This window comes from Pteropus medius, unplaced genomic scaffold, assembly GCF_902729225.1.
Source record: "Pteropus medius unplaced genomic scaffold, Ma_sr-lr_union100, whole genome shotgun sequence".
NCBI lineage: Eukaryota > Metazoa > Chordata > Mammalia > Chiroptera > Pteropodidae > Pteropus > Pteropus medius.
In genome coordinates this window covers 723,960-747,984 of record NW_024351543.1, presented here as the reverse complement: position 1 = coordinate 747,984, position 24,025 = coordinate 723,960, and the positions used below count along the sequence as shown (strand labels likewise).

Genomic DNA, 24,025 nt, shown 5'->3' with positions numbered 1-24,025 from the left:
GCGAGGCCGAGGGACCCGGGCCGTTGTCATGGATAACTGAGCTAACTCGTTTCGTCTGCGCAAAGCCTCCTGGGAGTAGTGGTTCGTGGGCCTCTCACGCCTGCCTTCTTTGCAAGCGTAGGAACTACGGCTCCCAGGGAGCCCCGGGAGCAGGCTAAGCAAAGGGGAGATTGTTTCTGCTTCGGCCCGTGTCTGTTCCTGAACCTGGAAAATGCTGCTGGCGCCCCAGGAAAGGTCCTCCTCTAGGAAGAGGACGGGGCTGAATCGCTGGAAACAGTTTACAAGGAAACCGAGTCCCAAGGTGATCCATCCCAATCAGAAGTTCTGGGGGGCAGGGACCGGCCCGAGGCCTTTGCGGTCTGGGTACCTTACGGCTTTTGTGGGCAGCATCGTGGAAAAAAATTTCCATCTAACGCTTTTTTCAAACCGGAGAGGTCTGGTACTGCCCATTCCGGTAAAGAGAATTCACGAACTCCCTTGCCCCAGCTACTACCCCCACTATTTGAAGGAAGTTCCCGCTCATTTCTTTTTCTTTCTTTTCTTTCTTTTTCTTTTTGAATATCATAGGGAACTGATCTCTATTGGAAGGGAAAGATCTTCACGTTAGGTCGTCTGCCTCATACCTTTCCCCCTCTAGTTTTGGATAAAGGATCTAAAGTGAACTCGGAAATGCAAGTGGATATTGAATATATCAATACTTGATTCACTCGAAAATTTCCAAATTCAGCCAACATTTTAAAAATAGGCCCTCTTTATATTTGTAACCTCCTTTGATGCGTTATCATCGAAAGACATGGAAAACTGATAACCCCATTTTAAACTTTAAACGTAATGACTTTAAACTTAAATGACATGTGCAAAGTCATAGTCACATGGTGTGTGCTTTCCACAGACTACCTTTTTAACGGTCACAAAAATAAATGCATTAAATGTAGGTGAGAGTTCCAAAATGGAGCAAGCTTCTCGCTTTCAGCCCTAGAGCAGTTTCACCAGCTGTTTTCACCCTTAAGTTACACTTTCTTTTAAAAGTATTCCATAGACATGTGACTTTGTGAAGGCCCTAGGCAATTTTGCTTGCAGATTATTCTAAATACCAGCAATATAATGCACTGATCATATTCTACTTGGTGAATATCTTGCCTCAGATACTGGAGGGTGCAGCCTGGGGCATTGGAGAGTTAGGGAACAGTCTGCTTTTATTGTAATGTACCAGTTCCATAATGGATTGGATCCATAATAGGCTATGGATATAGACTTGATGATGAAAGGTAAAAATTTGGGACAATTTCTTAGAACTCCAAAAGGAAGGATTTTTGCTGCTAGTGCTCATTGTTACTGCCTAGATGATAAAAAGGTTAAAAACGGAAGAGCTTCTTGACGTTCAGTTGTGTTTTAGTTGATCAGCTCTTTGTTGCAGTAACAAAATTATTTAGCAGTACAGCTCCATTAATTAGTTTACCATAAGGTGCTTTGAAGGTGAAGTGTTATGTAAGTGAAAGAGTATTATACCTTTTCCTCCTCCTTGTGTCAGTGTGCTAGTTTAAATAGTCCCTTATTTAAAAAAATCTACCTGAATTATTAGCAAAGCAGATACCTCTACTTGTTAAGTAACCATTAGAGAAAATTGTGCACACTTTTGAGTGTTACAAGAGTGTTACTTCTGGTCTGATTAACATCTGACTGACTTGGGTAGAAATTTATGTAATTTCTGCTTCATTTTTTGCTTTGTAAAACAGAAGATGGATTATCCCTCAATGCACCCCCCAGTTCTTATTGGAGCAAACAATATCCCTGCTCTAAGTATGATAGAAAAGCATGTTGTTACAGGCTACTCCAGAAAAAGGGGTCTGAGGCGAGGGGCACACTGTTCTCCAAATATTTGCTTTCATGACATTTGAATAATCTGACTAATCAGTGCTTGTTTGAGTTTTTATAAGGAATATTATACCTAGCACTCCTCTATCCTGCTCTTAACCCTGGGGAGCTTGAAAAAATACTGATGCCTGGGCCCTACCTCAGACCAATTAAATCAGAATCTCAAGGTAGGCCTAGGCAGGGGATAAAAACATTCAGCTGTCCCAGAAAAGGTTTCAGGTTTCTACCTCCTACCATTATTCTTTGTTCTTTTGTTGCTGAACTTTTTAATGAAATGATTTGGGGAAAGAATAAAGGACATTTCTATATACTTTAGTCAGAAAGGTAGATTCAAATGACAAAGTTGATGAAGATGTTGCTGTGTATTGATATTCTTTTTATTATTTACAGCTTGCTTTTGACCCTGACAATGTGAAACAGTGGATTAAGGTAAGGATATTGCACAATAAAGACAGAGAATTATGAGTCAAATGTAATAGAATGGAAAAGGAATAGTGATAGATCTCTATTTTGCACATATTTTGCTGTTTTTATTGCTTTAGTTTTATACTCTTCAAGAGAGGAGAGGAGAGACCTTAGGAGAGGATGTTGTGGTCTTCTTCAGATAATTGGAAAGACTGTACTGTAGTTACATTGACCTGTGGGACCAATACAATAAGTAAAAGCTATGTACGCATTACAAATAAGAATCTCCTATGACCAGAGCAATCCAGAAATAGAGAGAGTATTCTTATAAATGTTTTCTATCACTGGAATATTCATATGGATGCTATTTGGTCACTTAATGTTAGTGCTAATAAAGAATGTGTTTGAGCATTCAGTGAGGGGATGGGAGGATTTGGTTAGATAACCTCTAAGATCTCTTCCAGGCCTGAGGTGTATATTTTTGAGTCGAAGTACGGTTTCAGTTGAAAAAACCATTAAACCATTTCAGGTGCATGCCTCTGAGTGTCAATTTGGCAACTTGCCATACTCAACTTATCTGTGTACCACATCATTCAAAATCATACAGCATTTTCCTAGGGAAATATTCTTATAACTGATAGTATTTTGAAGAGCTATTACTTAGCTAAATTTATAGGCATTATGAACATAAGGACAGATGGAACCTAGGACAGATATCATTGTTAACCATTTATTTATCTGCCCAGTATTTATTAAGTGCCTACTAAGTGCTAGCTGACTGTTTTGGACACTGGAGATAACATAGTGCATGGTGCAGGTACAGTTCCTACCTTCCCAGAGTTTATAGTCCAGTGGGGGGATAAACAACTTACTTAAAACTGTCAGGAGAATTGAGGATGTAATGGAAGCACTAATATAAGTGGAACCATTTTCCTCTTTCATGTGGTTGTTAGCCATCTTGACTCAGATTTGTATTATTTCTTTTATCATTCCCCTGAAACTTTTGCAGTAGCTTTTTCCATTATTCCCTGAAATCTCCCGTCTTGAAAAAAAAAACAGTGAGTCCTCATTGGACCCCTCCGTCCATTCTGATGGCCATATAATTTCTTTTTCTTATCTAATGTCTTAGATGTATAGCCTGGACTCCTTGCCATTGTATTTTTATTATCCTCTGGTGTCCACAATTATTTTACTCTAGTTTCTGTTTTTTACCACTCCAAAGAAACTGTTGTACTGACCAAATCTGATGGTCTTTTCTTTGTCCTTAAACTTGATGGCTCATTTGCTGTAGTTGTCACTTTTTATTCTAGAAATCCTCTCTTCCATTATCTTTTATAACACTGTTTTCTCTTGCTTCTCTTATCGCCTCTCTGTTCACTTTATTTTTTTTTCTGGTTTTGTTCACTAATATATCCCAACTTTGAGTGTGCCCTAAATAGTTGTATCTTCTAGACCTAAGACTTCAAAGTCTACTTGAGTGAACCACCCTCTCAAAATCAGCTAAGACCTTGTTACGTGGAGCAGGGGGAGGCAGGTATATGGAAAGGATGTGGAGCATGGTGAAGGCTGAGAAAAGACTTTCTTCAAAACAGAAAAGGAAGATCACCCTGAAGCACTGGAGACTTGGCTAAAGCAGATAATCATAATTTTTTTTTGTGGTACCAAAAATTGGTAGATCAACTCGATCTAGGCTTGAAGGTTTTCATTGGAAAGGCAAAGGAACAATAAATTTGAGGCTTATATAAGATAGTAGCTGAATATCCACTCATAGTAGGAAAACAAAGGGACCCTTCAAAGGACTCATGGGTTGGGAGGAGACAGCTTATGGAGACTGGAGGACTTGGTTAGGTGCAACACCAATGTTGTGGAGTAGGGGGAATGAAGGAGGGAGATGGATAGCAGGTTGATGTTGGAGGGGAGATTATCAGCATTGGGTTTGACCAGTGAAAAATTTTGTGTGACATGGTTCAGGATGACCATGTCAGTGGGTTGCTAAAGTGCAGTTGAGGGGAAGGCTGTTGGAATACAGGAAATCAAGCAAACCTTGAGGCTAGAATGTGGATGGGTCTTCCTCAGGGATGTTGAAGTCACTTAGAATCAGGCAGATGCTTGGTAGCACTATGAGTTCTGGGCAGCTCCCCCAAAATGCAACAGTCCACCACAATTTGCATTTCATCCTCATCTCATTTGATAGACTGACTCATTCCCGTGCATTCTGCTACTTTGACTGAGCTTTTAAAACATTCTCATTGTGTCAGTTTTCCACTCTTGAACCTTCAGTAGTTCTGCATGCCATCAGAAGAAACTCTAAATTCCAGGCATTTAAGGCCTTCTATCAATCTACCTGTAATGTCAATTTACCTGTGACAGCCCCTTTACTGATATTCTGTGTGACTTCCTGTCAGGCCAGTCTCCTTCCCCTCTATCAGATAAGACTTCCCTTTGCTTTGATTCATGTTGATGGCCCAGCCTGGAATACTCTTCCCCTCTGGGAGGCTAATCCACATCCTTCCCTTAAAGCTCAGCCTGAGATGCTCCTCTCCATAAACAGCTCCCCCTCATCCACCTTGACCACCTGATCCTATCTTCTAATACTCTCTTCCTCGGAACTATTTTGGCATTTATACACACAGATACAGTGTCAAGCATTTGCTTGTGTACAGAGTAATTTTTAAAAAGTGGGCACTTTCAAAAATATATTACTCCTCAAACTTTTATATATGAATATGCAATTTGCACTTGAGGGCACGTCAAGAAATTTGTGTTTGTACGTCCCAGCCTTGAGGAAATGAAGGAATACATTGTAGCTGCTGTTTCTGCCATTGATGGCGATGGGTCACAAAAAATCATGGACAATGAAATTGATGTGTGCCATGAGACATGAGGAGCACGTGTAGGCATACTTTGTTTTATTGCACTTCACTTTATTGCGTTCCACCGATACTGCGTTTTCATCAGCACAGAGGCAAGACCCTCTACCAGCAAAAAGATAACAAGTTGCTGAAGGCTCAGATGATGGTTAGCATTTTTTAGCAATTATTTTTAATTAAGGTATGTCCACTGTTTTAAAACATAATGTTATTGCACCCTTATTAGATTACATTATAGTGTAAACATAACTTTTAAATATACTGGGAAACCCGAAAATTTGTGTGCCTCACTTTATTGCAGTATTCACTTTATTGCTGTGGTCCGGAACCAAATCAGCAACATCTCTGAGGTATTTCTGAATTGAGAATTTATAAGGTCATGGAAATAACTAAGATAGTTCCTTTATGAATTATATATTTATATATAACATAGCTACTAAGTAACGAACTTTGGAAGGTAGTTTTTTTTTTTAATCACCCTGTATTGCTTTAGAACTATTATAAGTTGTTTATTGCACATATGGCATGAAACCAAAAAAAAAAAAAAAACTTTTTGAGAGCAGAAGATTCTAGTTTTATATTCCCCTTAATGTCCATTACAGTGCTGGTAACAGCTAGCTAGGCTTCAATAAACTAGCTTTAAAAAAGAGTTGTTAAATCAACACAAGGTTTGTTTTACTGAAATATAATTTAAGCTAGACCTCTCCTATCTCTTACGTATTTATTTGGGAAAAAAATAGTAAGGATAATATATTTTAAAACAAAGAAATACAGAGCTTATTTCTAATCCTTAGTATCATCTAGTATGTTTTTCAATATCTTCATTTAAATGACATCCCAAACACTTGCTTTGTTAGAGCCAAGCAAACATCTCTTTATTCCCTTCCTTGTCAGGACCAGACTCTATTCTTCTTTAGTACCAAAATCAGTATTCCTCCTCCTGTCTCTGTTAGGAGAAATAATTCCTGGTATTTAAGGCAACAAATGCCATCTTATGAAGCAAGCCGATTGCCAGTTCATCCTGCAAGGGGTGGGCTCCTATCACCTGAAGGGAATATTCTGATAATGTAAACTATGGAAAAGTGCAGCTTTTAAAAAGTATTTCATTCACTTTTTTTAAACACACATTTGTGAGAATCTATTATGTGCCAAGCACTGTTTAGGTGCTAGGGGTTTCATGCATGCAGAAGACAAAAATTCCTGTTTATATTCTACTTGGGGGAGATAATAAATGATAAAATATATATAAGGCCATAAATGCTGTAGAGAAAGTCAAAACAGAGCAGGGGAGTAGGGAGAGCCAGGAGGAGGGTGGTTACAGTTTCATATAGGGTAGTCAGAGAAGGCCTTACTATGAAGGTGACATTTGAGTAAAAATTTGGGACTGAGGGTAAGGGAAAGAGTAATACAGATATCTGGGGGAGAGCAGTCAGCAGCAGGGAGTAAGTGCACACACCCTGAGGTGGGAACATGCTTGGCATATTAGAGGAGGAATGAACAAGGAGGTCAGTGTGACTGAAGTCGAGGGAGCAAGAGAAGAGCAACAGAGGAGGAGGTTGGAGAACTCACAAAGGGCTCGATGATGCAGGGCCTTAAAGCACATTATAAAGACCTGGACTTTTATTCTGAGTTGAATGAAATAGAGAGCTATTGAAGGGTTTTGAGTGGAGTTATTTGATATTATGTGTTTCGTTTTAAAGGGGTCTCTCTGGCTGCTGTGGTGGGAGGTTAGTATAAAAACCTGTCAGGACATTGTGATACCTCGGACCAGGGTAACAGCAGTAGAGGTGACAAGAAGGGGTCAGATCCCGGCTATATTTTGAAAATAGAGTCAACAGATTTTTCCGACATATTGTATGTGGGATAAGAGAGAACAGATTCAAGAAGAACTCCAAGGTTTTTGTCCTGAGGAACTGAAAGAATGGAGTTGTCACTCCCCTAGTTGGAAGACTGAGAACACAGCAGGCCTGGCGGAAAGCAGGTTTATGGGGAGGGAGAAGTCAGCAGTTTAATTGTAAAATAAGTTCTTTTATGTTGTGCAGGTAAGCCAAAATGCCAAGAAAATTTGTCCACCTCCACCAGTTCCTTCCCCAGTCCCATGAATTTGGCCATGTTTTTACTAGATTCTTACTGTGGAGTTAAAATACTCTGAAGACTACAGTTCAGTGACTGTTTATCTCAATTTTATTGAACCTGTAGTTTGCCTATATGATGGAAGTTTCCTTTCAGGGTAGTAATTTGTGGAAATATCTCTACTCTGCCTCTGGTTCACATTCATATGCAAGTCCTAGTAGCATGTAAACTAATAAAATATTGTATTTTTTATTTAAAATAAAATACTCAGGTGTCAAAATTCCGTAACTAATGCTCTAAACAAAATTTACCTAAACCTTAAAGAACCTTTTGTTTTAATATAAACATTGTGAATACCTATTAAAACTTGTAAAACACTGCAATTAATTTCATGTTTAAGGAATGAAATTATGTTGAATCGATGTTCAAGCCTCAGAGTTCCTTTGAAAATGGAAAGATGAAGGTATCTTAGTAGTTGGTAGAAAATCAGATTCTTGAGTTCAAGAGAAATTTTCTGACACTAAACAAAGTTGTTGCCATCTTAACGGATTTTTTCCTGTTAAAGAGGATAGAGGAAGCCCCAGAATTTGCAGTTTCAAAAGCATTTTCTGCTGGAAACACTGATTTCTCCAGAAGGCTTTGGGACCAGATCATAGATTTGGAAACATCTGAGCAAATAGAGGATCACAATGAAGTCTATGCAGAAGGTGAGAAAATACTTTTCTTTTTTTTTTTTTGCTGCGATGTTAACAGTACTTTGGAGTACAGCTTATTAAAGCATAGCCCATAATGCATTCAAAGTACGGAATGAAGATTTTTCTTAATCTTGATCGTAATTATTGTTTATTTTTACTGCCCCAAAGCTAATTTACTCTGAAATTAACTCCAGTTTTACAAGTAAGGCTATATTTAAGGTCCATTTTTTCTTCTGAAACAGATCCACATCCAGAGGCCATGTGATATAAACAGTGACTGATGAGTGTTGTAAGGTATTAGTCCTGTAGCACAGAGCCTGTTAATTTGCTCTAGTATCATACAGAATTTGACAACTAGTTTATACATCAACTTTGTTCTTTATAAAGAGACTCTAAAACTGATCTAAACTCCCTGCCTCCCCAAAGCTTTTACTGCTCTGGAATTTAGTATTTTAGTTACCAATGCCCTGAGGAACTCCACTGTTTATGGATGAAGAGAGTGGAAAGAAGCTGTGAAGACTGGGAAGGGGAGGCCACTGAAGTAGGAGGACAGTTAGAGTGCCATGTCCTAGATGCCAACTTCCATCTGGATTGTTTATGTCTCCAGTTATTCAGTTTATTTCTTCTTTCATTCAACACATATGTATTTAAGTATTATTCAGTGCCAGGAACCATTTCAGGCACTGGAGGAACAGTTTATGAACAAGGCAGGCAAACAAATTCCTTGCTTTTGTCACGTATACATTCCAGTGTGGGGACAAAGAAAATTAAAAACAAATCACCAGATAGTGACAGGTCTTTCGAGTTTAGACCTGAATAACAAGAAGGGCCCAGGTGAGTAGTGATGGAAGAAGAGCATCCCAGGTTGTGAGGAAGGTGGCGTCAAGAGCTAAAGCACAGACAAACTTAGTGTGCTTGGAGAACTGAAGGGAGACCTGGTGTGGTTGGATTTTCTCAATGGAGATGAGCTTTCAGGAGTGAGTGAGCAGAATTTAGATTTTTTTAAATCTAAAAGAATTTAGATTTTATTTTGAGTATTATGAGACATCACTGAAGGGTTTTAAGCAGAGGTGTAATAGGACAAGTTTTTAAATGTATGAAAAAAGGATTAGAGGGGAGAAAAAGAGGGAAAAGGGAGACAAGTGGGAGGCTAGTGCAATGGTCTGGGTGAGCAGCAATGGTGCTTGTTCTTGGGTGGTTGGTAGTACTGGAGGAGGAGAAAGGAGATTGATTCGGAAATTGGCGAGTTATGTCTTGCCCATCCTATTTCCCGTTTCACCAGTAGGAATACACAGTATATTTTAGCCTATTAAGGTTTCTGAGAACTCCTGCAGTTTAAAAAAATTTTAGTTACTCCATTTCCCAAACTTCTACAAAATTCTTTTTATCCTGAAATACCTATTTATATCCTGAGAAACTAGCAATCCATATTAGGAAGTACTGGTGTATGGATAGAACATGGTTTTCAAAGGTTTCTTTTCTCTCATCAATCATCTATTAATATTTTACAAGAATTAGTGTTCTGGGCAGCATCTTTTGAGAAATTCTGCTTTCAGGTAGCCTTGTATTCCCCTCCTCTAATCCAACATGAGTTCTTGTAGTTGAACACTCCAAGGGAAGTTCTTATTCTTTTTTCTTTTGGAACACTTCAGATTACAGTATTCTCCCTTACCCTTGGTTTCACTTACCATGGTTCCAGTTACCTGTGGTCAGCCACAGTCTGAAAATATTAAATGGAAAATTCCAGAAATAGTTCATAAATTTTAAGTTGCATACCATTCTGAGTAGCATGATGAAAATTCTGTCTACTTTGTCCCACCCAAGACTTGAATCATCCCTTTGCCCAACGTATCCACGCTATATTTGCTACCCACGCCATTAGTCACTTAGTAGCTCTCTTGATTATGAAATAGACTGTTGTAGTATCACTGCGCTTGTGTACAAGTAACCTTTATTTTACTTAATAATGGCCTGAAGGGGCAAGAGTAGTGACGCTGGCAATTTGGATATACCACAGAGAAGCGCTAAGGTGCTCCCTTTAAGTGAAAAGGTGAGTGTAGAACAGTAAGGTATTTTGAGAGAGAGACTGCATTCACATAACTTTTATTACAGTATGTTGTCATAATTGTTCTATTTTATTATTAGTTATAACCTAATTTATAAATTAAACTTTTTCGTCGGTATGTATGCATAGAAAAAACAGTACGTATACAGTGATACTATCTGTAGTTTCAGGCAGCCACTGGGGGTCTTGGAATATTTCCCCTGTGGATAAGGGGAGACCACTATAAACTCCTATTTACCAATGAATGTTTAGTATATGAATTATTCTATATGTAAGTTATTATACACATAAATATCGGAATTGTCATGCATAGGGTTACTCAATAAGTATCTGCTCCCTTTTTCTATCTTTCTCTGAAAGCTGATAATGTTTGTTCTAGTATACTTTTTACACTTCCTTTCTACTGCCTTGGTTCGCTTTTTCTTATTTTACATATCATGCATTCCTATCTAATGCCTTTTAGTATCATTTAATATATAAAAACACTCCATTCCTTTAGAGCTATATGATAACAATAATAACAATGATGAAGATAATGCTGAAATAGATATTTATCTCCTTTGAAACCCCCATGCCTACTCATAAGAGCTGTTTGATAATGATAATAATGACAAAGATAATGCTAAAGTAGACATTTTCTCACCTATGTATTTAAGAAGATTTTCTGGATATCACTAAGAAAAATCCAAATGGAAGTTGGCTTCCAGAATATCATACTCTTAGTTTTTTTCTCCTACCTCAGTGACTCTCCCTCCTTGTCTGCCTGCTGGTTCTACCTTATCTCTTCAGCCTCTAAATAACTGGTGTTCCTCAGGGCTTCATCCTTCAACCTGTCTCTGTCCACTTTTGACAAGCTCATCTACTTCTGTGGCTTTAAGTACCACCTGTGTGCTAACAACACTCACATTTATTTCTTCAGCTTGGACCTCTCCCCTGAAATACAGTGGTATAGCCAATATCTATTTGACATCCCTATTTGGATGTCTTATAAGCATCTCACACCTAACAAGTCTAAAAGTGAACTTATCTTCCCTCCAGACCTACTGTTCCCTTGGCCTTTCCTGGCTCAGAAAGTGGTATATTCATCCTTGCAGCTGCTACTTAGGCCAAAAGCCTATAGAATCTGTCTCTGACATCCAGTCCATCAGCAAATCATGTCAACTTTACCTCAAAACATTATTTTCTAGAATATGACCATTTTTAATTCCTCCACTCCAGGTCGAGGCCACCATCATGTTTCTCCTAGATTATTGCATTTGTCTCTCAATTGCTGTGCTCTACTTCTGTGGTTGTCCCTCTGTAGTCTATTTGATCATAGTAGTCAGAATGATCCTCTTAAAATATAAGTCACCTCTTTGTTCACAACCTCCTGTGGCCTTCCACTGCATTCAGAGTAAAAACCAAAGTACTAGAATCGTGTCAGGATTTTAAAGAAAGGGTTTTCAATCTCAGCACTACTGATATTTTTTGGGCCAGATAATTTTTGTTGTGGATGCTGCCTTGTATATTATAGGATGTTTAACAGCATCCTTGGCCTCTACGCTCTAGATGCCAGTATCACCTCTCCAAGTTGTGACAACCAAAAATGGCTTCAGACATTACCAAACGTCTGCTGGAGCATGAGATTGCCCTAATCTAGAACCACTGCTCCCCATATTATCTCTTCCACCTTATCTCCTAGTGTTCCTCCCAGTCCCCTTTATTCCTCTTTAGCCCCACAGCCTCTTCACTATTTCTCCAACATACCAGATACTCTCCTACCTTAGGGCTTTTGTGCTTGCTTTTCCTCTGCATAGAATAATATTCACTTACATAGCCATATGGCTGTCTCCTTCACTTCCTTCCCTTCTTTGCTCAAAGTTCTCAGTGAGGCCTCCTTTGACCACCCAGTTTAAAACTATCAACGCCTATGTTCTATTTCTTATACCATTAGTCTTTCTCCTGCTCTGTTTTTCTGACTAATTTCTTTATTATCTCTCTTCCCCAACTAAAATGTATGCTTCGTGGTGGTAGGTTTTCTTTATCCTGTTTCATTCACTGTTATATTTCTATCATCTAGAACAGTACATGACACATGATGGGTTCTCAATTAATATTTATCGAATGAATGAAAACAGTTAAAGAAGAAAGGTCTCTGAAGTAATTGAAATATTAAAAAGATGTTTTTGTTTCATTACTAGCTCAGGAGCTGGTTAATGACTGGTTGGACACCAAACTTAAGCAAGAACTAGCAAGTGATGGGGAAGCTGAAAACCCTGTATCAAGTATCCCTCCTGTGTCAGAAGCCAAAAGTCATTTGAAATATGACAAGTTTGATGGTAAGAACTGATCTGATTGTTCTAAGCGTTAATATCCAATGAATGTGTCTAAGAAGTCTTTTCAACTGTTTTGAATAGTAAATGATATTTTTGACGTTTTTGTGTTTTGCTTAGTTTTATAATTGGCTTTAATTTTTCGTTATTCAATTTAAATTACTTATCTGTATACTCAGTAAATTCATAATGTTTTTAAATTAAAATATCTTATTAATTATAATTCTTATTATAATAGTAAATAATGCTGTTTAAGAGTGCTTCTTCCTATGTATTGTTAGCTAACTATTCACTTTGGAGACTACATTTAAATACTCGTATATCATTTTATATTTACAAAATGCTTCATATATCTTTATAAGGAAAATTATTACTTATACACAGAGCTAATGTCAGACAAGTTAAATAGCTCATTTGTGATGGTTCCTTGGATGTAGCCAAAAAGTCTGAGATACCTTTTTCCTGAACGTTAAGGGTAGGCATGGTGATAGTGGTGGCAGCTCCTCAGGTATTATTCAGGCACCCTTGGTGAACTCACCTGGCAGCATTCCCCTTGTTAAAACCCTATAAAATCTCTCACTCAGGAATCATAAAATCACGAGCTCTTAAAGTTAGAGGAATCCTTCAAGATCACCTGGTCTGATATACCTTGTTCATCCCCTCAGATAGAGATCCTTCTACAATATTCCTGACATGGAGTGATATAATCTCTGCCTTAACACCTCCCAGGATAGAGAGACTCCACTTTGGGGGAGCCCGTTCAACTGTTGTGAGGCTCTACATGGCAGTCTCTCTTAGGAAAATTAGGATTTTGTCCTCAGTAACTTTTACCTTTTGGTGCCGCAGAAAATAATATCATGTTCACTCTCTCAAAGATCGTCTTTATTTTTGGGGGGAGTTATAGTCTGATCCTTCATATATTTATTTCAGTGTTCTTAGATTAAATAATACCAGTACTCTCAACAGTTCTTTATTATCACATTATTTCTAGATCTTATCCTGGTTGCTACCTTCTGGATATTTTTTAGTTTATTATGTCATTATTAAAGTGAGATATTTTGGTACTTCATATTTATTCTGAAGCATATACAAAATATAGTGAAACTATTACTTTCTTTTTACTTAAGCTGTCTTTTACCACCCAGTATTACACCAGCCTTCAGTCATCATCTACTTATAGAATTTTTTTTATCAAAACATTAAACAGAATTATTATGTAGCCATTAAAAAGGTTGCTTACCAAAAATATTAATTAACGTGATTATCTCAATAGACATAGAAAAAGTACTTGACAGAATCTAACATCCTTTCCTGATTAAAACTTCTGAGCAAACTAGTAGTAGAAGATAAATTCCTCAACCTGACAAGGGGCATTTACTTAAGACATATAGAAAACAAATACCAAAATTACAAATGTAAATCTTACCTTATCACAGGATTTACGTTAGATGTAAATAGATTAAATACTCCAATCAAAAGACAGAGATTGGCAGAATGAATTTAAAAATGTGACCTAACTATATGGTGTCTACAAGAAACACAACTTAAATTCAAAGATATAAATATGTTGAAAGTAAAAGGATAGAAAAAGATATATCTTGCAAACAGGAACCAAAAGAGAGCAAGAACAGTTTACTAATATCAAAAAAAAATAGACTATAAGATAAAAAATTGGTACTAGAGACAAAGAAGGGCACTATATAAAGATAAAAGGGTTAATCTATCAAGAAAACATAAGTATAAAAATATGTACACCTAACAGAAGAGTCCCAAATTATGTAAATGAAAACTGACAAAATCAAAGGAGAAATAGATAATTCGACAATAACAGTTGGAGACTTCAGTACCCCATTTTCAATAATGTGTAGAACTACACGATAGACTAAACAAAACAACAAGGTAGGTGGTCAATATCATTAGTCATTAAGAAATGACTTACAGATCTTTTAAAATGGTTTAAATTAAAAGACTGACCATACCAAGCATTGCTGAGGATGTGGAGGAGCTGAACACTCCTGCACTGCTGGTGAGAATGTAAAATCATATAGCCACTTTAGAAAACGATTTGGCAGTTTCTTAAAAAGTTAAATATATACTTATCATAGGATCTAACCATTCCATTCCTAGGCATTTTCCCCAAGAGAAAAGAAAGCATTCATACAAAGACTTGTGCATGAATGTTCTTAACAACTTTATTTGTAATAGCCAAAATCTGGAAACAACCCAAGTGTTTATCCACAGATGAATTAATGAATAAATTGTGCTACAGCCATACATGTAATACTACTCAACAATAAAGAGGGGTAAACTATTGATACACCAACATGGATGAATCTCAAAATAATTATGCTAAGTAAAAGAAGCTTGATGCCCCCCCCAAGAATGTACATAATATATAATTTAATTGGTACAAAATTCTAGAAAATGCAACCTAAACTATAGTGATAGAGAACAGGTCTGTGGTTGTTTGGGATAGGGCAGAGAGCATGGGAAGAGTGAAAGAGAGAGATTACAGATCAGCATAAGGACCCTTTTGGGGCTGACAGACATGTTCATTATCTTGCTTATAGTGATGGTTTTACTAGTATATGTATATGTCAAAACTTACTATAAACTTTTAGGTATTTACAGTTTATTTGTTAATTATACTGCAGTTAAGCCTTTTTTTTTTTTTTTTTTTTTAGAAAAAGCAATAAAGTTTCAAAGATGTTTAGATTGAAGTGATCTTTTAAATTTAGCAGCAAGGGAGTCTTCAGTGACTGGAGTGAGGGCAGTTCTTCATGAGTAGAGGTATTCTCCCCTCTTAGTTGAAGGTATTGCTGAGGGCTATACTCATCCAATTGGCATTATTAGTTCCTATTTATTGAATACTCACAACTATTTTTATTGCACCAGGATTATTTATATAAATATGGAAATTATATTAAAAATTAAAATTTTTAAAAATTTCCCTTTTTTGTTCTATATCCCCCAGATTTATGTGGTTATTTGGAGGAAGAAGAAGAAAGTACCACCGTTCAAAAATTTATAGACCATCTGCTCCATAAAGATGTGGTGGATTCTGGGATGTTGGAAGATCTTGGAATGAATGGAAACCAAGACGAGAAGCAGCAGAAGGATCCTCGTCTTACCATGGAGATGAGACATAAGCAGGTGGGAGGGAAAAACAAAATTAAAATGGATAACAGGAAGCAGTCTTTGTGTAACGCATTTAATAAGCTTAAATAAAGAGTGAGACTTTATTATGAAAAAGGGTGCCATCTGTGGTTTGGTTAGAAAGAATAAAAATAAAATATAAGAACTTCAGAGAAAAATAATGCTCATAAACTAAGGATAGGAAACAATTTAAGAAAGCCAAAAAAACTGGAATAATTGAATTTGACCAATAGAGAGATGAGCTAAACTTTATTAGTTTGGATGTGGTACTTCCTATTATTAATATGTAGATTGGGTTTTGCTTGAATTTGACTTTTGAATTGTGATATCAATATATTAATATCATGAATATTCTGGTAAATGTTATAATGATAACTCTTTACTAGACAACTGAAAAATTCACTCATTTTGTGATTATAAGTTGAAAGGGAGGACAGATCTGAATTAAATCTAGTTCAGCTGTTTTGAATTAGAAAGGCATATGAAAACTTTCTTTTCTTCAAAGAGAATAGTAGGTTATAGGGAAAAGGTGCATCTCAACACTTTGTAGAGGAGCTTCAGGAAATCAGAATGACTAAGTCTTTGCCACGTCTAAGACTGAACTAGAATTAATGTCTATACATGTGTTCTGTCTTTTTATAACACTGAATTTCTGATTGTTTTTAACAGTAAAGTGTGCCTAATCAGCACTTAGGATAGTAGAAAAACTAAGGTGGAAGTATATCTTGATTTGGATTTGTGATAAAAAGGAAAAGAGAAGGTTCAATAAGAGTTAGCTATTATCTAGAAGTCTTATAACTGGAGGGTAAGATAAAGGTAAAATTAAGTGAAGCAAGAAGGCAAGGACCACTCCTTAATTCAAAAAAAATCGATAGATTTGAAAAAAAAAGTGCTTATTCAGAAATATCTGTGAAGTTCATGATTTCGATTTCCAAATATGATCCAGAATCATTAATATATTTAAATAATGATAGAAACGAATAAAGGGTTGTGATGTTTCTTAAGGCAATACACATGCTTCTTGACTTAGGATTGGGTTACGTCCCAGTATACCCATTGTAAGTGAAAATATTGTGAGTCAAAAATGCATTTAACATATCTAACCTATTGTACATCATAGCTTAGCCTAGCCTACCTTAACCGTGCTCAGGACACTTACATTAGCCTACAGCTGGGCAAAATCATCTCCCTGCCACTGCCCAGTATCACAAGAGAGTGTCATACCACATATTGCTAACCCAGGAAAAAATCAAAATTCAGAATTCAGAGTATGATTTCTACTGAACGCGTATTGCTTTTGCACCATGATAAAGTTGAGAATTTAAGTCCAACCATCGTAAGTCGGAGACGATCTGGTAAATCACTGTTCTGTCCTTAACAATATAGCCTTCCCACAATAGTCTTATTCTTTTTAAAATTCTAATTAGCATGCAGACAAGGCCTAAATACATAGCAGTAGTAAGGTATAGTTTGGAAAATCTTATGGGTGGAAAATCATAACTAAGTAAGAATCTAGAACTGGGCAGCTGATCTGTTACATTTTCACCTTTTCCATGGTGCAGATTATTCCCAGATGATTTGGGAATCAGCTTACTTAACTTTTTTTTAAATTTTGTATGGGCCCTTACCCATTAAATAAATGAATTCTCTCTATTCTTTTGATAAACGGTGGAGTTCTGGACAGAATGTTTCAAACTGGGTATATTCTGAACTTCAAAATGTGTTCTGTGGTTTTGCAAATCCCTTTCTACGTGAAAGTCTGCATTTCACACTTGTATTCTCTTTAAGGTAAAAGAAAATCGCTTAAGACGAGAGAAAGAGCTGGAGCGCCAGAGAATTGAAAAGACCCTGAAAAAATCGGCCTTCTTAGAGGCTCGGTATCTAGTGCAAGAAGAGAAGAAAAGGAAGGCTATGGAGGCCAAGAAAGAGGAAGAGGAGATTCAGAGGGAGATGGTAAAGCTGCGAAGGGAGATAATTGAGAGGAGGCGCACCGTGGAAGAAGCATGGAAAATGTAAGCCAACTGTGAGGAGCAGTGTGGAGTTTTTTTAGTAGTCATTTTGGAAGCACTCTAGTTTTGTAAAATGTACTAACATTAAAATGACAAACCACAACAGACATCAGCCACTAATTTCACCATCTCAGCAAATTAACTATTTTCACTTTTCCATGTTTCCTCCTGGTCTTGGTCCCTTTACATACTTAATTGCAACTATAAAGTACATTTAATTTGTTACTCTGCTTGTTGTAGTTGCCTGGAGTCCGAGGTCTGTATATTACTCTGTTGAATTCCTATACCACAATTTATCTAATGACCTCCCCTCCTTATAGTGCTAAGTCTTTCAACTATTTCAGATTTTTCACGAGTAGTACAGTGAACATCCTTAAACACAGACTTTTTTCATTCTTTTGAATTGTATTTTTAGGAGTGTAATTACTGAGTTAAAGGGTATAAACCTTTTTATGACTCTGGAAACGTTGCCGAATTGCTTTCCAAATGGGTTGTTATTTATGCTCTTGCTGGCAGTGGGCCAGTATACCAGACTCTTCTCAGCATTGAGGTGTATCATCATTTTCAATATATTTTGCCTTTTAATAGGTATTATATTAGTTCACATCTCTTTGGTTATCTGAACATTTTTAAGGTTTAAGATATTTCCTTATGCTTGTTTGCTAAGTGTGCCTTGTCCAATTGTGAATCGCATGGGTGTCTTACCTCCGATAATCATAGGGAGAGTCACCATTGCCCTGCTGCCACTGATAAAGAAAAAGTATCTGACATAAGAAGAAAAACAAAGTAGTTCCCACAGGATATAGTACTATTATGTATCCTCATGCAGAAATTGAGCTTCATAAATAAATAACTAATGTATTTATTTGGAGAAACAACACTGATTCATGAGCTGCAAACATCTTGGAACAACATGCCTGAAGTGACTGCACACTCAAACTCAGAGGCCAGAGAGACCTATTAGATAATTCCTTCCACCCCCATCAGCCCACACAGCTCTTCCCCCTGTGCTCTTGATTGCTCTTATTCTACCTATTTTAAAACAGCTCGGCAGTGGACTTGTGCTTCACACTTTCAAGTGCCAGGCCTCCTCCAGACACGCCATTTCTTTCAGAAAGCAATTGCCAATGTTTTAGTGAGTTCTTGCTAAGGTCAGCCTTGCTTTTCAGATTGCTCTTAAGCCCTGAAAAATCTAGGCTGACCTAAAATTAATTGTGAAGCAAGTGACATTTGATGGTAACAGAAAGCTCTGCTCCAGTGGGCACTTGACAAAGGTACACTGTCCAGTCATTTCTTTTAAAAGTTAAAATCTTATCCATGGTTACAGTGACACAGATAATGTGCTATACTTCTAGGTGGATGAACTGATTTAAATATTTCAGAAAGCAATTTGGCAATAAACAACAAGAGCTATAAAAATGTTATTATCATTTGACCTAGGAATTTCAGTTCTAGGAAAACTGCCCTACGAAAATGATCAGAAATCCAGACAAAGATTTGTGCACAGAGATAATTAAAATGATATTATTTATGATAATAGATATTAATAAACAATGGAGAAATTAACACACAATGGTTGTACAGTGAAATAGCACTGATATATTGTTTTTTTCTAAGTGGAAATAAGGATGGCTTTTATACCTCCAGTTTTCACAGTGAACAGATAATGCTTTCACAGCAGATACTTATTTTAATGTTGTTTTAAAAAATCAGATCCATGATATTAGAACTGTATTTCTTTAAATGCCCACTATGATCTGCCTCTAACCATCTAATATAATGTTATGGCATAGAGGAGTTTGGAAAGATTCAGTGGAATTGTATTGTTGGTAGGGCTTTTTAACCCGTTTGTAAGCTATCCTAAATCTGCTTCATTACATAGTTTCAAAGTATGTTCTCTAAGAGGTTTATTAATTACAGAGGGAAGAAATAGCAGCTTAGCACTGGAGAAGCCACCTTAAGTGATGGTTAACATCATGAGTAATAAGATATAACATTGAGTGCCCCCTTGTATGAGAATTAAAGAACGTCTACATTGTATTCTGGTATCCTTTCTCAATTTCAGTTTCCACAAATATGAAATGATATTGAGAAGGACTAGATGACTTGCGTGAGTTTTCACAGCTGGTTTGTGGCCAAAACCCATGAATTCTGATTCTTGCCTAGCTATTGACTACATCATTAATAGTATGTGTACTTTGTACACATACACATACCTATGTAGTTTAATATACTCCAATAAGAAGGTGATGGCCATGAGCTGTTATGAATATAAGAGAGGTGATCTGGATGAGAAAGAATAAACAGGTGAGTGAGAAAGAGGATGATCAGAAAGATGAGCAACAGTTACTAAGAGATTCTCATTACTTACCTGAAGGCCTTTTCCATACTGTTAGTAAGTTCTGTTTTTTCTCTTTTTAGCTGTTTTAGAATTAACGTAAATTCCATTCTCTCCTTACTCAATAACATCTGATTCATTTGTTATTTTTCTCCCTAGAAACCTCGTGAAAGCCTTGTTGTAAAAATATTTCTTTCTTACCTGAGGGTCCTTTTTTGTGACAATAAGAAGAGACAGAATTTATGTCTATGTTAGAGAATACCTAGTAGTTGTTAACTTTCAAATTTTGATCAAAATGTTACTCAGTGTTAAACTCAATTAAAAATTTACTAAAATATCTATAGAGCTTTCTTCTTTTCAGAGTACATAATAATTTTATTTCATTTAGTCTGTATTTTATTTTTTTTTAAAAAAAAAAAGAGAATAAACTGGGGCTCAAAAAAATTACCCTACTATGTAGTTTCAAAGACAGATGTCTTCTCATGGAAAATGCAGTGTTCATTCCACTATGGTAAGTTGTAATTACTCATTAAGTCTATTGTTCATATATGTATTTTTAAATTGTTATTAATAGAGAGAAGAAAAAGCAAGAAGAAAATTCTCCAAAAAATCCAGAAAGAGGCATGTTTCAAAGTGTTCATAATCTTCTGGATGAAGAAAAGATGCCAAAAGAAAGAAAGAAGAAACTGAAAGAGTTATTAATCCAAACTTTCAAGGAAAATCACCAGGTGGGAATTGTAATGTCTCTTTATTTGGCATTCTGTAGCACAAATGATAAAGGTATGCATCAGAGATGGGACAAAGTAACACTAAACCCAACTGAGCCTCATCACAAATACCAAAATTTCCCACACTGCTTGTTCTGTGATGCCTGGTGCACAGGGCAGCGCTCCAATACTCTGCTCAGGTGCTCTTCTTATATACTCTGTGTAATCCTGGGAAATCAGGGAATGAATTTGAATCATCTTCCTAAATTACCCATTTCAGAATAAAACTACCAGTATAGATCTTTGGAGTTTTTGAGAGCTTGGCTTCTACTTTGACAGTCTTACAAACCATTGTGTTCTGGATTATTCAAAAGAATTATTCAGAAAGTCACTTTGCCTTTTTAGCTCAGATCCTAAAGCAATGATATACTTATATTTGTGCTTCTCCTTTTACTAGTCTGCATTTTATTTTACTCTTCTCTCCCTCTCTTTACTTTCACTCTTATAAAATTAACTGGCCTTTTTTTTTTTTTTTTTTGACAAATGAGCATGCCACTTAAGCAGAAGTTTTTTCAGTGAAGTGGGATTGATAATAGTATGAACTTGATGTTTATAACATTTTAAGTGAAAGAAAGTACTTGGAAAGTACTTGAAAGTACTTGGAAAGTACTTTGTAAATGAGAAGGTTGGATGAGAAAAGATAAATATGTATATTTTGTATCTCCTATAACATCCCTACCCCAGGGCCTTCAGCATTTCTGAAATTCAGTGAACGTTAATGGAGTCAATGCATAAATGAATGGATTTAACAAGAGAAAAGATATGCAAGAAGATATTGAGGGAGCTTGATAAATGTAAAATAGACTGCAAAGACCCTGGAAATCAGTACTAGGAATTTGAATATGATATGGGTAACTAAGAGATTAGGAAAAAGATAAAGTAGTCAAAGCATGTTCTTAAAAAAGCTAGATACTTTTGACGGCAGCCTTTTGGACTGATGGTCAAGAAGTCATAATTATTCAGATATAAAACAACAAGAGTTTGGTCAGAGTTTTGGCTTTAGGAATAAAGAGGGAAATGTGGTAGGAGGAAATGTTAAGAATTGGGATTAACATTTTGAGAAAGATTGGCAAAGACTCTTAGATGTTGCGTCCTTCATGAGACAGATGGAGTTACTATGTCCTCCTGCATTAACAGTTCAGATTTCTGAAAGAAAATCGGAAGGGAAACGAATACTCAGGGACCATCTTGAGAAGGCATAAGGAAAAGTGCCATGGTATGTTACCCAACCAATGAGAGATGAATATGACATGTGTTCCCAATATGATTAACTTTTAAATTTTATTGAAGTCCACTGTTCAAGAAGAAATAATGTATGTTTTAGATGGAAGTGCTGCATATGAATTTTAGAAACATATAAAGAGTTTTACAAAATTAGTGGTCTACTAAAACAGATTATTCAGTTTTAGAAAGACCAGCCAGTGGATTTAAAAATAAGAGATTATAAGTAAACTATCTCCACTTTGCCACAGTTTCTGATTGATTTGAACCTATATTTTATTGTTTTTAAGTTTTTATCTTGAAATAATTTTAGACATACACAAAAGTTGCAAAAATAGTACACAAAGTTCTGAATACCCTTCACCCAGCTTTCCCCAGTGTTAGTATCTTACATAAGCATAAGAAATTAACATTGGTACAATACCATTAAATATCATAAACTATAGATCCTATTAGAGTGACACCAGTTTTTCCACTAAAGTCCTTTTGCTGTTCTAGGACTCAATCCGTAATTTCATGTTGCATTTAGTTGTTATGTCTCCATAGTCTCCTCCCAGTTCTTTCCTTGTCTTTTATGATCTTGACATTTTTGAAGAGTACTACTCAGGTATTTTGTAGAATGCCTTTCAACTTGGGTTTTCTGATGTTTTCTTCTGCTTAGATTGATATTATGCATTTTTGGTAAGAATACTACAAGAAGTGATGCTCTGCCCTTCTCAGTATATTATATCAAGGGTTACATAATGTTAATATGTCTTACTACTGTTAATGTTAACCTTTATCACTTAACATTGTATCTGATGAGCTTCCCCACTGGAAAGTTACTATTTTTCACTTTGTAATTCATAAATGTCTTAGAGGAAATATTATGAAACTATGCTACTATCTTGCTTATTCTTACTTTCACTTATTAATTTTAGCATCCATTGGTGACTCTTGCCTGTAACAATTATTAATGTGGTATTTGTCTAATGATGATTTTGTATTTCTCTCATTTCTTCATTTATTAATCGAAAGTCTTCTAGAAAGAAAAACTGGCCCTTCTCCCCCATATATTTATTTATTCATTTATTCAGTTATTTATTAGTATCAGTATAGGGTCATAAATATTTATTTTATTCTGTGGATTATAATCTAATATTATTGTTGTTCACTTTGTTACTCAGAGTGTTCTAACTTTGGCCAAAATCTTTCAGGTTGACTCTTTTGCCCTTTTAAAATGCTACCGTCCTTTTCGGGGCACTTCCTTTCTTTCTGTCACCACGAGATACTTCAGGCTCTTGTATTTTCCCTGCCCTAACCTTGGTTTCAACCACTTCTACGTGGAACCCAGGTTCCTTTTATTGGAGAATAATATTTAGAAACCAAGACCTGGGTGCTAGGTGTGCTCACTGCTACTGGGGTGTCATGTTTCTGGGCCCTCTCAGCAAACAGTACTGGGAAATGTATGGATGTCTACTAACCCACACATGCACACACATTATGTTTATTTCTGTGTCTGTCTATCTGTATACATATTAAAATCCATAAGTTCATGCTGATACCTCTAATTCTAGCGCAACAACACAAGGATCATGCTATCCTTCCCCCTTCCTTATTTTTAACTAATTTATTTCTATATCTATCTATATCCGTCTAATTTCAACTCTAATCCAGCACCATAGGTTTCAGTGTAGCCTTCCCTTTTTGCTTGTCTATGACTTCTTTCTCTGACAGTGAGAAACCTGAAGCTTATTATATAAAATATATTTACTTATTTGTTTAATCTTATTATATTATAGTTTCAGAATTGCTAACCCATATTGCTGTAAAAACAAATTTACTAATTAGAATATAATATTTATACAGTTATTTTTGTATTTAGCCTTTTGAATATTTTTGTATTTAGCCAAAATATTATTTTTCAAAATTACTTAGGTCAGTTCTTTTCTTCTCTTTTCCCTTCAGTATGATTATGTTATCCATTTGTAAGATTATTACTGAACTTCTAACTTAGATTTCTCCAGTGTATATGAGTGGCACTGAGACTTGGGAAAAATCTACCTACCAATCTCCTCAGGCTTTTACATTGACTTGGCTGGAGACAGATGGTCCTCTGGTTAACGCCACTAGAGTAACAAGGCTTAGTCCACATTATCTTGGTCCCAGTCTACATTCCTAGTTTGGTTCTTAAGGATCCTGAAGCTGCCCTTGGGTAATGAAACTTGGATACTCAGCAGCCTAAATATGACCACAGGAT

At 36.2% G+C, this 24,025-nt stretch overlaps 1 protein-coding gene across 1 annotated transcript in view; it reads left to right on the top strand.

The window, feature by feature from the left end:
* Positions 1–55: 55 nt before the first annotated feature.
* Positions 56–24,025, top strand: part of CCDC191 (coiled-coil domain containing 191) — a 77,305-nt gene continuing 53,335 nt past the window's right edge. Inside the window, exons 1-7 of the mRNA XM_039843049.1 lie at positions 56–301; positions 2,266–2,304; positions 7,789–7,930; positions 12,164–12,301; positions 15,270–15,448; positions 17,240–17,463; positions 20,373–20,526. Of these exons, the coding sequence (XP_039698983.1) occupies positions 212–301; positions 2,266–2,304; positions 7,789–7,930; positions 12,164–12,301; positions 15,270–15,448; positions 17,240–17,463; positions 20,373–20,526 (966 nt within the window). The 5' untranslated portion in view covers positions 56–211. The remainder of the gene's footprint in view (positions 302–2,265; positions 2,305–7,788; positions 7,931–12,163; positions 12,302–15,269; positions 15,449–17,239; positions 17,464–20,372; positions 20,527–24,025) is intronic.